The 17,266-nt window shown below is 37.2% G+C and overlaps 1 protein-coding gene across 1 annotated transcript in view; it reads right to left on the reverse strand.

Annotated features, from left to right (window-relative positions):
* The window catches only part of LOC146659585 (semaphorin-7A), a 40,674-nt gene that overhangs the window by 20,167 nt on the left and 3,241 nt on the right, over positions 1 to 17,266 (reverse strand). Inside the window, exons 2-5 of the mRNA XM_085423676.1 lie at positions 10,055 to 10,194; positions 7,345 to 7,407; positions 3,792 to 3,887; positions 3,342 to 3,447 (exon numbers count right to left, since the gene is read on the reverse strand). Coding sequence (XP_085279802.1) covers positions 3,342 to 3,447; positions 3,792 to 3,887; positions 7,345 to 7,407; positions 10,055 to 10,194 — 405 coding nt within the window. The remainder of the gene's footprint in view (positions 1 to 3,341; positions 3,448 to 3,791; positions 3,888 to 7,344; positions 7,408 to 10,054; positions 10,195 to 17,266) is intronic.

A 17,266-nucleotide genomic window follows, 5' to 3' on the forward strand; every position in this document is an offset into this window, starting at 1 on the left:
AAATGTTAGTTTAATTAGAAACATCTCTATTATGTTAATGTGATCCCAAATAACCGCACAACCAGGAGCTCTATTTGTTGGGGAATGAAGCGGGGCATTTAGGTCTTGTAAATCAGTCTCATGAAACGGGTGAATTATATCACCGAAATTTGCCTTTGATTTAGGAGAAATACAAATTAAGAGCATTACAGTTCATTAGCAGATCTGCATTTTCACCAAATATGAACTGGGATTGCCACTCAAGAGGGTATGTAGAAATCCATCATCGCTGCTATGAACAGAGATGAGATAATTGGAGAAAAACAATAAATAAATAAATTCACTCACATAACAGACACTCACTGGTCTGTGGATGTTTAATTATGTGCATGATCTATTAAGGCACAGGAATACACATTAAACTCTCCATTTTCAAACAATTTTGAAACCTTTTGAGCATAGTTGGTGGTAGCAAGAAGACATGAGCTTTTCAGGGTGTCAGATACAGCACTTTACATCAATGCTTTAGTGTTTGTGTCCTCTTTTACGTGCACCTAAATGCTATAGGTATTATTGTGTAAGTAAACTCATTAAGTGATTGATGTGGTGAATGCCATGTTCATTCAACTGCCTTCCACTAAGCGTTACTTTTAACTATATAAAATTGATTGAAATGACTTATGTTGCTCAACTGTGATGGATAAAAACATACAAAAAACATTTAACAGCTTTAAGTGCTGGAGGCATTAAATTAATAAATCATTACTTTCATTACTTCCTTTATTGATTTATCATTAATTCTTTAATTAATGGATGACATATATTCTAAGGCTGGCTAATTAGTTTTACTTTTATAACCTCAAAACCAATATACTGGCCTATGGCTCCTGTCCACATATAGCATTTTATTAATGACTGGCACATGGTGACAATGATAAATTGCACAGTAAGCTTTATATAATACATTATGTGGTTGCACAAGTGGGTCTGTACTTGTTAGATTGGAGTCATTAGAAATGAGTCATGATTTATTTTTGTTCAAAAGTGTTATGCTGAAGAAACTATTTAAAATGTGAACAATGAGGAATTAACCCAGATGGTAATTATTCATTCTTAAAGTACAATAATAGTTTCAAACCTATTTGCATTTACGTCATTTTGATGGCGCAAACTGAACAGAAGACTCAGATTTAATCCAGACACCATGTGCTCTAGAAAAGTAACACATTGGCTTTTAAAATCTGCAAACACATCAGTCCTGTAAAGCACTGACTCTTTAAAACACTGTGAGGTACTTCAGATAAAAGCATTCACTCATTTGCATTACATGAATAGAGGTTGATAATAAGAGACAGATGGCTCCTGGGAGTCAGAGGCACACAAGTGTCACACTGCTGCTCCTGTCGCAAATGAGCAAAGTTAATATAAAGATTTGAAGGTGGCTTTGTTCTAAAATAAGATCTTTGGCAAAGCTGTCACTTTGCCATAGAAAGTAAGAGTCCCTCGTACAAAAATGAACCGAGTGAGATTTGAGAAAAAAAACAAAAAACAATAACATTAATTCATCATTACTACCAGTTTCTTCTTTTATTATCCCAAAAGAATGATCACTGGGGATAAGCAGTGAAGTTGCGCACCCATAGTTGTTTTAACCTTTTATTATGGTTTTTGCTGTTCTGCTCATGTTTTATGCCTTTTATTCATTTTGTTAGTTGAATTTATACCTCATGTGAGCTGGTATGTCATTGTTTTTTTTTTTTTTAAATACATCTTTCATTTATTCTTCTGTACAGCACTTAGTGGTCGTGGTTGTTTTAAAGGCATTTCTAAAATCAGTTGTCAGCCACAGCCACAGCCAGGCTATTCTACTTTTAAAAAACAAAACCAAACCCAAAACAACCCACAATCTCGTTGTACATGTACAATGACAATAAAGGGCTATTCTATTCTATTCTATTCTCAAAACCAGAAGCCTCAAGATGCCCAAAGGCCAAATGATTAATCCCAAGGTCAACTTGTGATGTAAGCTATATCGAATTTTCATGAATAGCTGCCGGATGTCAATAATTATTAACAGGTCACATTTATTCTTCAGATCTTTATTAAAATTGGATTGTATTATCTTTAGGCCAACCCTCAGTGAAATTATAAGATGGATTCAAGATTTTCAAAGCCATTTGTTTCCTACTGCCAATGAAATTTGGCAGCAAAACTACCAGACAGAAAGTGAGATCAAATTTCAGCAACTGTTTGTTGGTACCAAACTTGGTCCACAGATGCAGCACTGTTCCCTGACATTCGAGATTTCTTGGGAAGCGCTGCAATGAACACAAAAATGCATTTTCTTTCTTATCACGTGCTTGCAGACACACGTTTAACAAGATCACATGAGTTGCCATGGTGACTGAACCCTGTTGAACCCCCTGCCCTCTTATTGCTGCTTGCAGATGAGTTTTTCTGTATTTCACTGTTGGTAACCATCACACCTGTAATCATCATTCAGTCTCATTCTGATTACAGGCTTCGCTGTAGCACAATTAATTTTGAGCTTTGATTGCTTTCATAAGATGCTAGTTTGATGTCCAGTTCTAACATCAATACTGACAGTAAAATGAATTGAACAGGATAGATTTTTTTACATAACTAAACTAAACGCCAGTATATTTGATTGACTGCCTTCAAAATTTGAAGATGTATTTTATTTTACAGCTATATAAATTATTTTTGTTACCTTTGCACCATTCTCAAGTCACATGCTCTTATGGGCTCAGTAATTCACAAATGTCACATGTAGTTTTGCTCTTTAAAATATAGGTGGGATTGTAGTATCATAGTAAGACACATGGAGTATATAACACCTGCGCTTCCTGTAGCCTTTGCCTATATTCTCTATGTTGATGCAGTTGAACCAAGCTCATCATAGTAAACTGTGTTAAGTGAATCCCAAGACTTTACTGTGATTTAACTAAATAAAAGACAGAACGAAATGAAGCAACAAATCCTAATTGAGGGCTAAGTTTGGATTGTGGATTTAGTTGTTAGTGTAGTTAATAGCTACCACCACTGTACTAATATTCTTATAGTTGTAAATTATATTCTTTTTGTTGCTGGTGTGGATGAGGGTCATTCTCTTCAGATCAAACCATCAAAAACTACCACAAACTCTCCTTTGGTTTGAACACTTAAGCCACATTGGACGCCAGTATGCTGTATGTTGCCTATAGCTGAGATCTGTTGGGTCTACTGAGTCTGCTTTGTCAGGCATATTTTATTGCAGTGCCTTCATTTGCTAGTATCAAAACAGTATTCTTTTCTATCATATACACATGAACTTACACTACTGCAGGTCTTTTTTGTGTTACCTGCAGGCAAGCTGATGGCCCTATGGGAAGGGAATTGCGGTGATATGTGAGAGGCTGAAGATATCTGCCCAGCACCCTGTACATCAGTCAGCACTGTGTCATTAACCTGCAGAAAGAAGGCAAAGACAATCAAGCCCAGTGGAGGTGTAGCTTTTAAACTCTATTCATTTCATTTTGTGTCTAAATGTATTACACCCAGCACCCACTTATCTTTCTACTACAACACAGAGTTTAGAACATTTCAACTTAGCCATGGGGTAACATATTCATCACGAAGTGAAAATGCCCTCTGTGGAAAGAAAAACTCCCAGCCCTTATCTAACCAACTAAGGAAATAAGAAAGAAGATAAATAAATTCTAATTACAATTGATCCATGGATTACTTAGACTCTAAGTGAAGCACTCACATCACTACAAAGGGAAGCACACGTACTTAAAGAAATCTCTTACCAGCATCCAGCACCTGGGGTTTCCAGCATTTGTCCCACATACTATGAATGTGTCATTTACTTTCTGAATGACTGTGATGAAATTATCACACTCCAGCTGTTAGAGAAAAAGGCACATGAGTGAGATAAACAGACATAGACAAAGGCAGAAAATGATTCAGAAGCAAGATGAAAATGGGAAGAAGTGCAGATAGGTAGAGGGATTACAGATTAAAATGAGAAAGGGAAAACAGAGGAGAGTATGTGAAAAAGAGATTAGAGAGAAAGGTACAGCACAAAGGGAGAAAGACAACAAAAAAACACACCAAGGGACTGAAAAAGCAAACAGGGAAAGAGCCCAATGTGGAATAGAGGGCTTGAGAGACAAAGCAAGAGCACAACACACGGCAGATTATGAGAGAAAGAGTGGATTACCAAAAGAGATTTAAGAAAAATTGGAAGCCATTCATGCGCCAAACATTTTTGGCAGACAGCACTCAGGAGGCTTAAACCTGCAGTACATCACTGCAATATTCCATATGCATGACTTATTTACTAAGCACAAAAAACAGACTCCTATCCCAAATCCACTGCTAGGTGGAAGATGAAAATATATTCCTAGTATCCTCACAATTAATAGATGTTTGTTGGAATGTGCGTTTAATAAAAAATGAGATGTGTATTTTTTTCGTAAGCAATCTATCACAAATCCAAATGGGTCTCTGGAGACAGTGAAGGTGCATCGCAAAATCCAAAGACTGGGGCCAGAGCTTGTGTGAGTGTGAGTAGGTGGATATGTAGGTGGTTGGGTAGGCAATAGTGTGGGCTGACATTTATTTATTTATTTATGTTTGGTTTTCACTGAGCGTATGCAAGTTTCTATTCTTCTGTTCTACTTTCGGCAGTGATTTTCAGTTGTTCAGGCTAAAATGCAGGAGTGAAGTCAAAGTAAGTGAGTTTAAATGTCAAGTTACATGCCTGAAATGCTATAAGCTATCTGGCGGAGGAACAAGCAAGTTTTTGTTCCTCAAGAAGCAAGCAAGAGGTACTTTTGAGTAAACTACCAACCATTCTTCACATATCAGAGTCCCCAAGCCATGCTATACTAACTGATGGGAAGTGAGTCATTTCTTCAGAACTAACAAAGCTCCTCCAGAGGCACAAACCACATCATTAAACTACTTTATGGAATGAGTGGCTGTCCTTGGGTTTGGTAGATTCAAGTTTAAAATCAGAACATTTCAACATGCAGAAAATTTCTTTGTAGCTGTCCCATTCAGAACAGTGTCAAAAAAGAGTTTTAGTTTCTTCTTGTTGTGTTCAATATGGTTTGTTTCTGTTGTTGTGTGTATTTATTGTGCATAGCTTTTGTAAAATGACTGTGCTGATGACTGATGTTGAAGTGGACAGACTCTTTAAAACCTTCTCGGATATGCAATCAGTCTGTGAAATTACACTCAGTCTGCTACCTACGGATAACTTTCAACCTTCATCTCACTTGTTTTTCACACACTCAGTGGTTGTGAATTACTGAAAATTTGGCCTCTTGTCCTTCATGGGACAAGGTTTTGCTGCATGACTCAGGGTATTTCATTCTCCACCATCTGTCATTATCAGACTTTCTGTAAGCTTTAGCTCTGGTTGCCCTTTCTTCTGTGCCATAACTTCAGCTACATCTTTTTGTTATCGGTTTTTGCCTTGTGATATGAAGGGTAATTTTTTGCTTTAGTAGAATTCTAGGCTGACTAAATGTTACCATCAGATACATTCAGAAGTGCATTTTTGCACAGAGTAATCACTATAGAATTTGTAATTTACCTTCTATTTATCTCATCTAGGGAAAGAATGTAAGAGGTGCTGAACCAAAGCGCTTGTTGTGATTTCTTTGGTTGTTAGCAGATTGCTGGGGTCACAAATGGTTTGCATGGAAAACACTGACTCGTCTGTAAATATTGGCCATTTATTTTCTGGGCTATAGTGAAGCTTCTTTAAGTTTCACTTACAGCTTCACTACAGAAATCAGAAGTGGAGCACATTTGCCTTCAAACTTAACAGTGTGCCTTGCCACTGCAACCAACACGTTTCAAAAACTTTTTGAAGCCAGTAGATCTCTAGCTTGAGTCACACTTTTCACAGTTTCACTGGAACCTGGTGAGTAATTTGGCAGTGTTTGCAGACATGTAAACTTCTCCCATCTATAGTAAGGGCATCTGCAGCAATCTGCTACTGCACAAAGCTAGTGCAAGGACATTTTTGGTGCAACAATTTATATCTCGTTGTGACAAGTTTTAAACTAGCAACTGCCAGCAACCCCTACCAACCAATCACCAACCACCTATGTAATACACGCTTTTCCCTAGTGATTGCTTAAAGTGGGTCACTGATTGGTTTATAGGCCTGTGTGAATGGGGCTTTAGCAGTTGATTTCACAGAGACTGCCAGTTACCTCCTGCAACCAGTTGCAATGGGTTTTCACCGAGCTGGTGGGTGCCTCTCTCTAGACCTCTTTGACCGGGGCCTTAGTTATGCTACTGTAGGCTCAGGCTTCTGGTGACTTCCAGTGAATACTGAGCATTTCTTTTCTATTCCTCCTTTTCTCTCTAGACCTCTTTGACCGGGGCCTTAGTTATGCTACTGTAGGCTCAGGCTTCTGGTGACTTCCAGTGAATACTGAGCATTTCTTTTCTATTCCTCCTTTTCAGCATCTTAACATTTGCACACCACCACTGCATGGCAGCTTACTTGTCACCACTCACAAGTGGTTGCTCATAAGTGGTGTTGTGAATGTATACTTCATAAACACAACTGCATTGAACTGAATTCACAACTTATTTAATTATTGTTCCATAAAATATTGAATTGAGAGACTTCCTCTGTCTGCTCTGGTATTATAGTGCTTCCATGCAGCAGGAATTGAATTATTTCTTTGTACAGCACATGGACTCTTGTGGCATCATAGTCCCAAAACTATACGTTGACCTTTACATTGCCTGCATAATGAAAGCTGGTAGGTGTAGGTGGTGTAAGTATTCAACTTAAGGTTTATAATCCCCTTATTTCCTTTACTTAACAAATGCAGATTTTGACCCTCAGTATTTAATGGAACGTATTGTGTCTTATTCTCAGAGTATTTAAACTCTCAATTGAAGATTTATCTTGCCACTTTTTTGTTTTAATACTGCTTTTCTCTCATTTTCTCTGTGGAGTCACAAATTATTCAATGTAATTATCCACTGCTCACTCAGCTGCACAGTGTTTGTTTATCGAGGTGACAGTGTCTCCTGTGTAATTTTATCTCATCTGCATGGATTATCATTTTCTATGCTGTTGTTTGTTAGTGCATGTTTTTACAATGCTCATTTGAATTATTTGGTGTCTTAAGTTCTTAAGATTTAACATAAGCTTTATGTGAATAATTGAATTGAAAAGTCAGACGTGAACATTCTGACATTGGACACAAACCTTGCTGCGGATGATAATAATGATGATGGTAATAAGAAAGAGGATGATATCAATTATGGATGAGGGGTGTTGCTGAAGTGATGGAGGTGCTGACGGTGAAGAGGACTTTCTACCTCGAGTGGTGCAGCCTTTGCCTTGCAGGTATCAATTGCAGTCTGATCCGATACCGCTGGGATCTGTGGGAGGAGTGATTGTTTAGTTTGTGCCAACTTACTTCAATATTCTCTGTTTCAGCATGCACTGAGCTGGCTGGAGCTTCTAAAATACAATACACACAATATTATATGACACTACGGCTTTTCAGTGCCTTCAAGAGTCACTTTATTACTTGACAGCTTCACTTTGGAGTCCTCGTCTTCCTTACCTTGCTTCCACATTTTCACAGAATATCCTTCAACAGCCCTACAGAAATGGCCATGAATTTGAAAGGAACATTCTCAGGGTAAAGTACACTGTTTTACAACAATGAAAATGTTTTAGCTCAATTCTCTGCTTTGAATTGGCAAGTTGTGGACCATCTAAAACGATACCAGTGCATATTTTATATGCATTAATTTAAACAATTTACAATCGCTACACTTACTGTACATTGTAAGTCATACTAACCTTATTGGACAAATGACCAACAGTCAACTCCCGGTATGCATGGTGATTGTTGAATATTCCCTGACTAATTTGGAGTTACGCTCTACAGAAGAATCCAGGAATAGTGCGGAGGTCGACTGTGTAGTGTAATTCCTCCACTCTTACCTGGGACAGTCCTTCCACGAATGAGCAGTGTTAAGTTGCATAGCAAAATTATCCTTTTGAAAAAAATGCTTGTGCATTGTATCTGTCAAACAAGCTTTGGTTCTTCATTGCAAAGTAAATAACTGGGTTTTTTGACCTTTTACCACAAATGTCTGACTCTACAAGTGTTGAATCTCAATAAACAATCCCTCACTGTTTCATTCTGTGTCAGTGATATTAAGATTTGATGTATAATGCTCTTAGGCATTTATTTTCTTCTGTCTATACTCTTTGTCACCATTTAGTTTTCCATCCCTGTTTCCTGTTTTATTGTGTTAGGTTTTTGTCTGTGTGCATTATGTTCATTTCTGCTTCCTGTGTTATTAGTCAGACTTAGTTCAGCTGTGTTCTCACCTGTTTTTTATCATCAGTGTATTTAAGCCCTCAGTTTCCCTCTGTTCATTGTCTTGTCATCGTCAATCTCTTGCGTGCTTCCAGGTCAGCTCATCTCACTCACTCACTCACTCACCACTCACTCACTCACTCACTCACTCAGTGTCTTATGTTCTGTTTTTCTCGTGTTTGTAATAAACACCGTCCGCATCCTTCACCAGCCTGCATTTGGGTCCTCTCTTCTCTCTCTCCACACACTGACATGACAACTCCTCTAAGCTGCACTGCATGTAACTCATCCTGTCAAACTGTCACTTACTGTGAAAATAAACGTAGAAACACACCATTTCACTTGAAAGCATCTCCTAATTGCCAAATACATCACCTCTCTCTGAGTCACAACCACCAAATAAGCCTTCGATCATTCCAAAAAGTAGGACATATTTATTTTTAGCAAACTATTTGAGTTTACAGTCAATTTCAATTTGCTTGGCTAGTCAGTGTTTATGCTGTAGTGCACACAGTGTAATCTCGTGCCTACAGTATCCTCACCTTATTAGCTCAGTGAATTATGTTTTCTATCCTCATAGAAAGAAATGAATGTATGCCTGACCTAACTGCCTTGGTCTTGACTAGATTTGCTTTAATGGGCCAGCAGCAGACTAGTGATCTCTCTCTCTCTCTGCCCTCTTTGGCTCTCTGTGTCGTCCTCACAGCAGGATAGCAGCTATATTTGTTTTCATCCCACAGCTCATATCAAACAGTAAGAGGGTTAGCCATACTTTCAAAAGCAAGAGACTTTTGTGAATTAAAATGCATTTACAGGGTGTCTATTTTCAGCAGGTATAGGAATTCTGGTTACATTTAATTCCCAGTGCCAAATACAGTTCATTTTCCAAGAAACACAATAAACACATCATGTAATGCTTACTAGTACCACAAACAGATTTCTTCAACAAATCTCATATGCTACCTTATAAAATAATACCATGCAATAATGTCCACCTCCTGACAACTTTGGTAAAGCAGTTCATTAATTAGACCTTCATTCATTCCAAAAAATTGAAACCAGGGATTTTAAGAATAAATACACAGTTGTCCATTAAGAATTTATCATAAAAAAGGTCAGACACCCCTGTTTTCCACTTCTTGAGTCTTTATGCAAAGTTAAGCTCACTATCTGCTAGAGTAGATGTGTAAAGAAAATGTTCCAAAGTGACTAAACAAATTTTAATAGCTCACTCCTATTCTATCCAGAGTAGACTGGCAGGTCTGTGCTAACATTGACTTCCCTGTTCACACCTGGAGGCTGCCCACTAACTGGTGCAGAATGTCTCTAATTTTTGGCTGTGGAAAAAAAATGATTCTTCATTTGGCTTAAAGGTCTGGATAGAGGTATTTAGAATCAGTCTCCCTAATTAAATCTCTACTTAGATCAATATTCTGCTGTGAGTCATACAACTTTTAATGACATCACGTCCAAACTCAGTTGCTGAAGTGGCTTATGAAGGTGGTGGACAGGGTCAAGGTTTGGAAGTATTTATGTGGCAGTTTGTCTTATCATTTATATTTACTTTACAGTTCCATATCTAAAATAAAATAGATAAATAAAATATACATAATAATACACCATCCTAAAAGAACCACTTTATTTAATCACCTGGGTATAAGTCAGAAAAATCAGCTAAAAGCAAACAGTACCTGCAGGTCACGAACCCCTCTGTATGTGAACGTCAACATGTAGAGCATTGCCTTGCCGCCTACGTAAAGGGTGTCACTCCCTTCCTGGTGGTACATGCTGATATAGTTCTCTGGTCTGTTGAAATGGAACCTGGAGGGCTCTGAGGGACAAATAAAAGGGATGAGCCAACAAATGAGAGCTTTGTCAGAGTACATTGTTGTTTTTGTTATGAAAATTTATGTTTTAACATGTACAATTAAAATGCTCCCTGTGGTAAAAGATAAAAAAAAAACAAAAAAACAATGACAGCAGCAAACATTTCAGTTTTTAATAAAATCCGTTCCTACTGCTATAAACATATTTGTCAAGCTTTTGAATTCTTATTACTGCTGTCCATCATTTCCTCTCCTTTCTTGCTTGGTTAATGCTTGGTTATTATTCAGTAGTACAGTTTTGTGCACCTCTTGTTTACCCGTTGTATTTCCTTTTACCTTCAAAGGAAGGCCTTAATTCATCATAGCGTATATGGGCACACTGTGGTCATAAAGGGATAGACAATAGTCGGGTAATAGGCAAATTTGAAATAACATCTAATTCTACTGAGCCTGTCAAATTTGTTGCCTCAGTTTTTGGGTTTAGCTGAGAACAGGGAACCCAGTGTCACTCTGCTTTATTGTGTATTTAACTATGTTCGTCTGTATACCTTGGCTGTAACGAGTGGTTACTTGAGTTAATGTTACCTTCCTTTCAGCTTTGAGCAGTCTAACCATTCTCCTCTGACAACAGCAAGACAACACCATAAAACTGCTGCTCACTGGGTATTTTCTCCCTCACACCATTCTCTGTAAACCCCTAGAGAAATAAGGTTCAACTGTATCAGCAGTTTCTGAAAAAGTCAAACCAACCCATCTGGCACAAACACCCACGCCACATTCAAAGTTTCTTCCCCTTTCTGTTTTCTTTGCAGAACTCTTATAAGGTTGATTTCATGTTTTTCTTGGATTTTTGTGTGAAAACATTCAACTTTTAATTCTGGACCTTCCTCCTTATGTGTGTCTTTTTACCTGTGAACTATTAAAATACCACAGCTACTACAAAATAATTAAGAATAAAAAAGAGAAGTAAGGAGATGTAGATTTTTCAAATCATACTTTAAAAGCTGTTTCCAATTCATAAGAAATCAATAGAAAAATGTATTATTGTAAGGTCAAAAACAGCAACAAAAGCTCAAGAAAGTAGTTTAGAAAGTACTGTCTAAGAATGCTTTGATTTATCAAAGCACTTGATCCAGTAGTACTGCCCTTTGTGGTTTTACATTAAACAGTGAGTCAACCCTGCTTATGTGTCAGAGGAAAAGGGCATCTGGTGGGAGCACAGAAATCTCCAGAATAATCATGTGGGCAAATCCTATCACAGATTGTTGGTTGAATCAAAAGTACATTTGGGCATCTCTGAATCACAGATCCAATCAGACTCACACTTACCTACACTGCAACTGTGCCTGTGTTTAGAAATAGATTAAAACCGCACCCACTAGTTAAAAGACAAATTTAAATAAAGAATGGCACCAAATGATTTTCCGGAGTTCTTAAAAGCTGTGTCTGATAGTGAATGCTATGGAACCAAAATATTAGAGTATAAAACATCTCATGCAGCCATCCTTTTTCATTTTGATTAGTCTTTGCTCCAGGAGATATTTCAACATTTTATTTGCTTAAAAGATACTTCAGAAAAACCTCTGAAAGCTTTACATCAAAAACTATCATGCCCCCATAAATGCTTCTGAGAGACTAGATGTTCTTTTTATCCCTGAAGTGAAAGAGACATCGAGTTTGATAGCAGGAACCAGGATGCAGTAGTGGTGAGTGGTAGCAATACAGGTTGCTGGCAAGTTTCTATGGAAACAGCGGCCGCTTTTATTGGTAGTAATCTACTTGATGAGCCTGGTACTTCACAAGGAAGTGAGAAACATACAAAGAAGTGGGCTATAGAGAAACTAGAGTATAGTTTCACAGTGATAGTCTTAAGGCAGACATAAGAGCGTGCAGATTTGAATAAACACAATAGATTTGTATGAATATTTGCTTTAGCAGTTAACAGAAGCAAAACGGGTTCCTAAGGCTATGTTACTTCACTCTTTTTTCGAAAGAGGAAAAAACAGTTAAGCTTCTTGGATTGGACAACAGCAAACATTTAAAAAAAAAAAAATCAGAATAAAATTGAAAGGTGTTCACCCAAATACAGCTTTACCACATGCAGTGGCCCTAATCCTCTTCTCTAATATGGGGACTTCCAAAAATGTAAAATTAGGAACCTTTGGTCCACATCTGAGACACTGTTTCAGTAAACCCAGCTTTCTCTACTCAGCACAACAATTTTATTATTTTATTTTGTTTTTTATGAAAGCCACCAGTCAGATGATGTCATTTCCTATTAGCAGCGTAGCCGTTGTTGTTGAAGGTCACTTTGCACCCCACAAGAATAAAGAGTGTAGAAGATCTAAAACAATAATTAATCTCTCAGAGTTGTTTTCCTCCTGATTATTACGTGGCATAATCTGAATATACCATAAAACAGAACAGTAGCTTTATCAGTTTTCAGTTAAGTGTGGTTTTCCTTAGCTAATGGTCTAAAATGTTTCCCCTGAGAGTACAGTGCTAAAACTGTGGGCACGTCTTTGCTTGATTAAAAAAATAAATAAGTAATTGGACCTTATATATAATCATGCATTACAATACATCAGAGCAGTGTTTCTAAGGTTTTTGAAGTGTTTTTTTTTAATACCATATGACAAATAATATTTACACAGGCTGGATCTGTTTTATGGATTTAACCAGTCACAAATCCAGTGACCCTCACAGATCTGAATGTGTTAATCTTCTCTTTGCTGTATTGGATTGATGTACAAAAATATACATATATATTTTAAATATTATCATAAGAATATGCAATATTTATTATTACATGTTATGTTCCATCTAATAACAAGGCTTAAGTCCCAGTTTAAACCACATACTATCCACACTATCTTATTGGGTTCATATTATGTGAAGCGCTAAGAATTATGGTGTTATATTTAAATCTTTCAATATAAAGCGCCTTGAGGTGACTGTTGTTGTGATTTGTGTTGTATAAATAAAATTGAATTGAATTGAATTTAAATGACATCCACCAAGTCCAATCCAATAAAGCACCTTTTGGATGTAGTGGAATTGGATATTTGCATCATGGATGTGGAGATGACAAGTCTGCAGCAATTGTGTAATACCATCATGTCAATATGGTGAACAAATATCTGAGGAATGTTTCCATGTTAAAACTATACTACGAATCATTAAGGCAGTTCTGAAGGAAAAAGGGGGCCCAGCAAGGTACTAGCAAGGTAAACCTAATGAAGTGGCCAGTAAGTGTAGTAGTAATGGCTTGTTTGTAAAAGCCAAAATAAAATATATGATTTAGCCTTGCACATTGTACTTTTTGGGTCTCCAAATGATAATGAAAAAGATTTATTTTTAATCTTAAGTTTTTGTCCGTACAGTTGGGAATCACTTGAGAAAGTTTTGGTCTGCTTTTCTACTAATTGGGGAGATTCTGCAAAAATATGCTGACAGTCAGAGGAAAGATTTGGACATTTAGTCACAAAGTAAAAGACATTTTCCAAGTTGAAAAGAAAAATACTTGTGAATTCCATGGTTGTTCTGAGTGTAAGTATTGTTTATATGCTCAGATGATGCCTATGCTCTCCAAAGTTTGACTGTACGTAACAAAGTATAATTTCCAATAGTAAATGGAGAAAAGTGATTATTACTGTTTTACAGGTAATATATGAAGTCAGTTGAATAGTGAAATTATGCAGAAAATTACTTAAGCAGTAGTTACTTAGGCTGCTATGATATTTAAAATAATTTAAAGTACAATTTGCATCTCTTGTTGAGGATTCTTTTTTTTTCTGAGATAAAAGTGGGAGGTAGTCTCAATTCAGTCTTTAAGTATTTATTTGCCTCAAGCAGATAAATACTTAAACATGTACATGGATTCCCCCTCTGGCAGAAAACCACAGTCTACAAGCAGTTAGCTGTAGCCGACTTCCTGAAAGTGAAAACCTAACTTATCATTACACAGGATTATATATTGAATTGTGGGTTCATCTAATTGGTAAAAACTTTGGGGAGAGGCCGTGGTTAAGACTTGGCCTTCCCTTGTTGGTGGACGGGCTGGTCACAACCTCTTGTCATTCCACTTCCCATGGTCAGACGAGGTCGCATCTGGGATACTAACATCCCTCTCCTATTTCTGTATAATGACTTTTACCCTGGTTACGTGTCTACATCTCTGCACTCAATCTGACCTTCACCTTTTTTTTTCTCCTAATCTAGACAGTCTAAAGATGCATGGCCCTCAGAGATGTAGGTGTGAAATCTAACTGTGTACTTGCAGAATTAAACTAAGAGCAACGGTAACAGCGGCCTGCCCAATTTGGGCTTCATCACTGCCAACCAAGCTGCAGGCAAAATCACAAAAAATGCACATAAAGTAAGATTTATAAAAATGCTCAACCTCACACTCTTTCCCTGTAAAATACCTGGAAATTAGACAAGATTAAGTGACTCCGTAGTAAGGCCTGAACCCCAGAAAATGCATGTTACTTACAGCGTAATTGTATCCTGCAAAAACCTCAATTGTTGCCTGCAAATTACACATAAGTACGTTGTACTAGCGCCTTGTTGCCTGCAAATTTCATGCACCTTAGTCGCTCTCGAACACGTCCCACACCCCAGAAAGAACAGGGTACTTACAGTGTACTTGTTTCATTGTGTCTTGCAAAAACCTGATTTGTGGCCTGCAAATTGCACATAAGTACAGGTTACTTGCACCTTGTTGCTCGCAAATTGCATGCAAGTAGGGTATTTGCGCCTTTATTGTAGGTTTTACAGTGTAATTGTTTCACTGTTTCCTGCAAAAACCTGAGTTTTTGCCTGGAAAATGCATGTAAGTACAGGGTACTTGCACCTTATTCGTGGGTTGTGTTATAACATTTGATGGAGATATTGTCACACAAAAAGTTCTTTGGAAGGCAAATATACAAAGTATATAATAATTGAGAACATGAATTTGCACCATATTCACTACACTTAGCTTCTTTTTTTCTGTTTATTGAATAAAATTGTATTGTACAATTTTTTTAATTACACTAATGATGCAGACGTCTCAAAAGCCCACCAAAACTAATGTATTAAACACGATACACTAGACATTAAGGGGTTAACATAATTATACTACAGGTAGTCTCCTCCCCCACCTATCCTTTATTAGAAAACATTTTTGAATATGAGTGTCTGTGGCCTGCCTCGAGAGCAAAAGCAGAGCGTAGGAACATATTGTGCATTCATATTAACAGCATCTTTTTCCATGTCTCCACAGAATTTTTCAAAGAGCCAGACACATCTGGGTGTAATCTGAGCTCCTAAATGTTCTCTGCTGTTCTGTGTCAGTGTGTATCTTTCCTTTTTCTTTACTCAGACACTTAATCATTACTAATGGTTGGAAGTCGTGAATTTTCAAAAGGTCAGCTTTCCAGGAACTAAGAAAAACAACCTTTTTAGCTGGTTGCTTAAAAAAAGCTTCATTAAACTCAGTGGCTGAAGACTTAACTTCTTGGAGGAGCATGTAATACTTTTTTTTTCATATTAGTGAGTCACTTTTAAAGAAGCTAAGTTCTATTTGCACTAAAATGTGCACATTAAAGAAGAGTAGAACACAGTTGTTTATTTAACAGCGTCTTAAAATTAGCAAGACAGATAGCAGCAGAGTCAAGGTAAGGGATCTTTTGAAGCTTTTCTGTTTGCTGCTTTTTGTTTGTTTGTTTGTTTGTTTTTACTTGCATAAAAGCTTTTAATTCAGTTTTTTTTAAAAGGTGGATCTCAACGTCTCACATTATTAACATGACAAGAGAATATCCATAAGACTCATAGTTCAAGAGTATTTTGTATTGATGTGTTTAAGTCTCCAAGAGAAAGGTCAACACAAAAGATCGCTGAACTTCTGGGAAATTGTCTGATATTTAAGATGCTGCACATGTCAAATTATATTTGAGAGGAGGAGCTGTTCCTCTCTCTCAGGGTGTTTCTTTAAAATTATCTTTCTGTGTTCACTCTCTTTTGCTGCTGGCTGTCTTCCTCTCTCTTGATTTCTCTGTTTGTCCTACTTTGCCAATATATGCATTTTATGTAATTGCCAAATGTGACTGTCACTCATTAGGTATGTACACACAATATAAAGGAAAGCATGGCTTAAGCTTGCTTTAAAAAAAACAACAACTATTGTTAACCTTATTCCAAATCCTTATTATGTTTCAGTCCCTTAAGGAAGTGAGGAGAACAGAACAGTTTTTCCCCAATTAAACAAAAAAGTGCAAACAAAACAGTGGGTGAATATTGATGGTTTCTGCTTTACTGATATGATATTAAAGCTGCTGTTATGACTATTCTACATAAATATCTGGCTTAAATCTCTATGTGTAATGTGCTGTACACTCACTAATGCATTACACACTAATGAGTGGGTACACCTGTTCACTGCTCATAATCCAATCAGCCAATCACATGGCAGTGACTCAATGCACATGGCCACGATGCCTGCTGAAGCTGAGCATCATAATTGGGAAGAACATGGCATTTTTGTTTATCCCAGATGCGCTGGTCTAAATATCTAAGAAAATTCTGATCTACTGGGACTTTCCCACACAACCATCTCTAGGGTTTATAGAGAAAGGTCCAAAAAAGAAGAAAATATCCAGTGAGCTGCAGTTCTCTGGACAAAGATTCCTTTTTAATGTCAGAGGAGGATGGTCAGAATGCAGGAAGGTAACAGGAAGTTAAACTAACAGCTATCATGAAGTGTGGAATTGGGACCCAAATAGTGACATTTGATAAGGTAGTTGAAAAAGTCCAAAAAAAATACAAAATCTGCAAGGGAAAATAGAATCCAGAGTTTACAGGGAGCACACAAGTGCAGGTTAAGTGCAGACAAAAAATGAGCAAAAAGAGAGCAGTTAAGGAAAGTGAACACAGCTGGGTTATGAGACGCAGGTGTTAATAATGAAAGACAATGAGACATGAGGGGAATTAACCCAACAAAAGACACTAGAAACAAGGAACAACCAAAATAAAACAGAAAGTGAGAACCATAACCAAACCTAGGGGAGATGACAAGATGTTACAAGAAATACTGAG

The sequence above is a fragment of the Rhamphochromis longiceps genome, linkage group LG11 (genome assembly GCF_057381845.1).
Source record: "Rhamphochromis longiceps isolate RC_006_pf linkage group LG11, R_longiceps_female_GT1.1, whole genome shotgun sequence".
NCBI lineage: Eukaryota > Metazoa > Chordata > Actinopteri > Cichliformes > Cichlidae > Rhamphochromis > Rhamphochromis longiceps.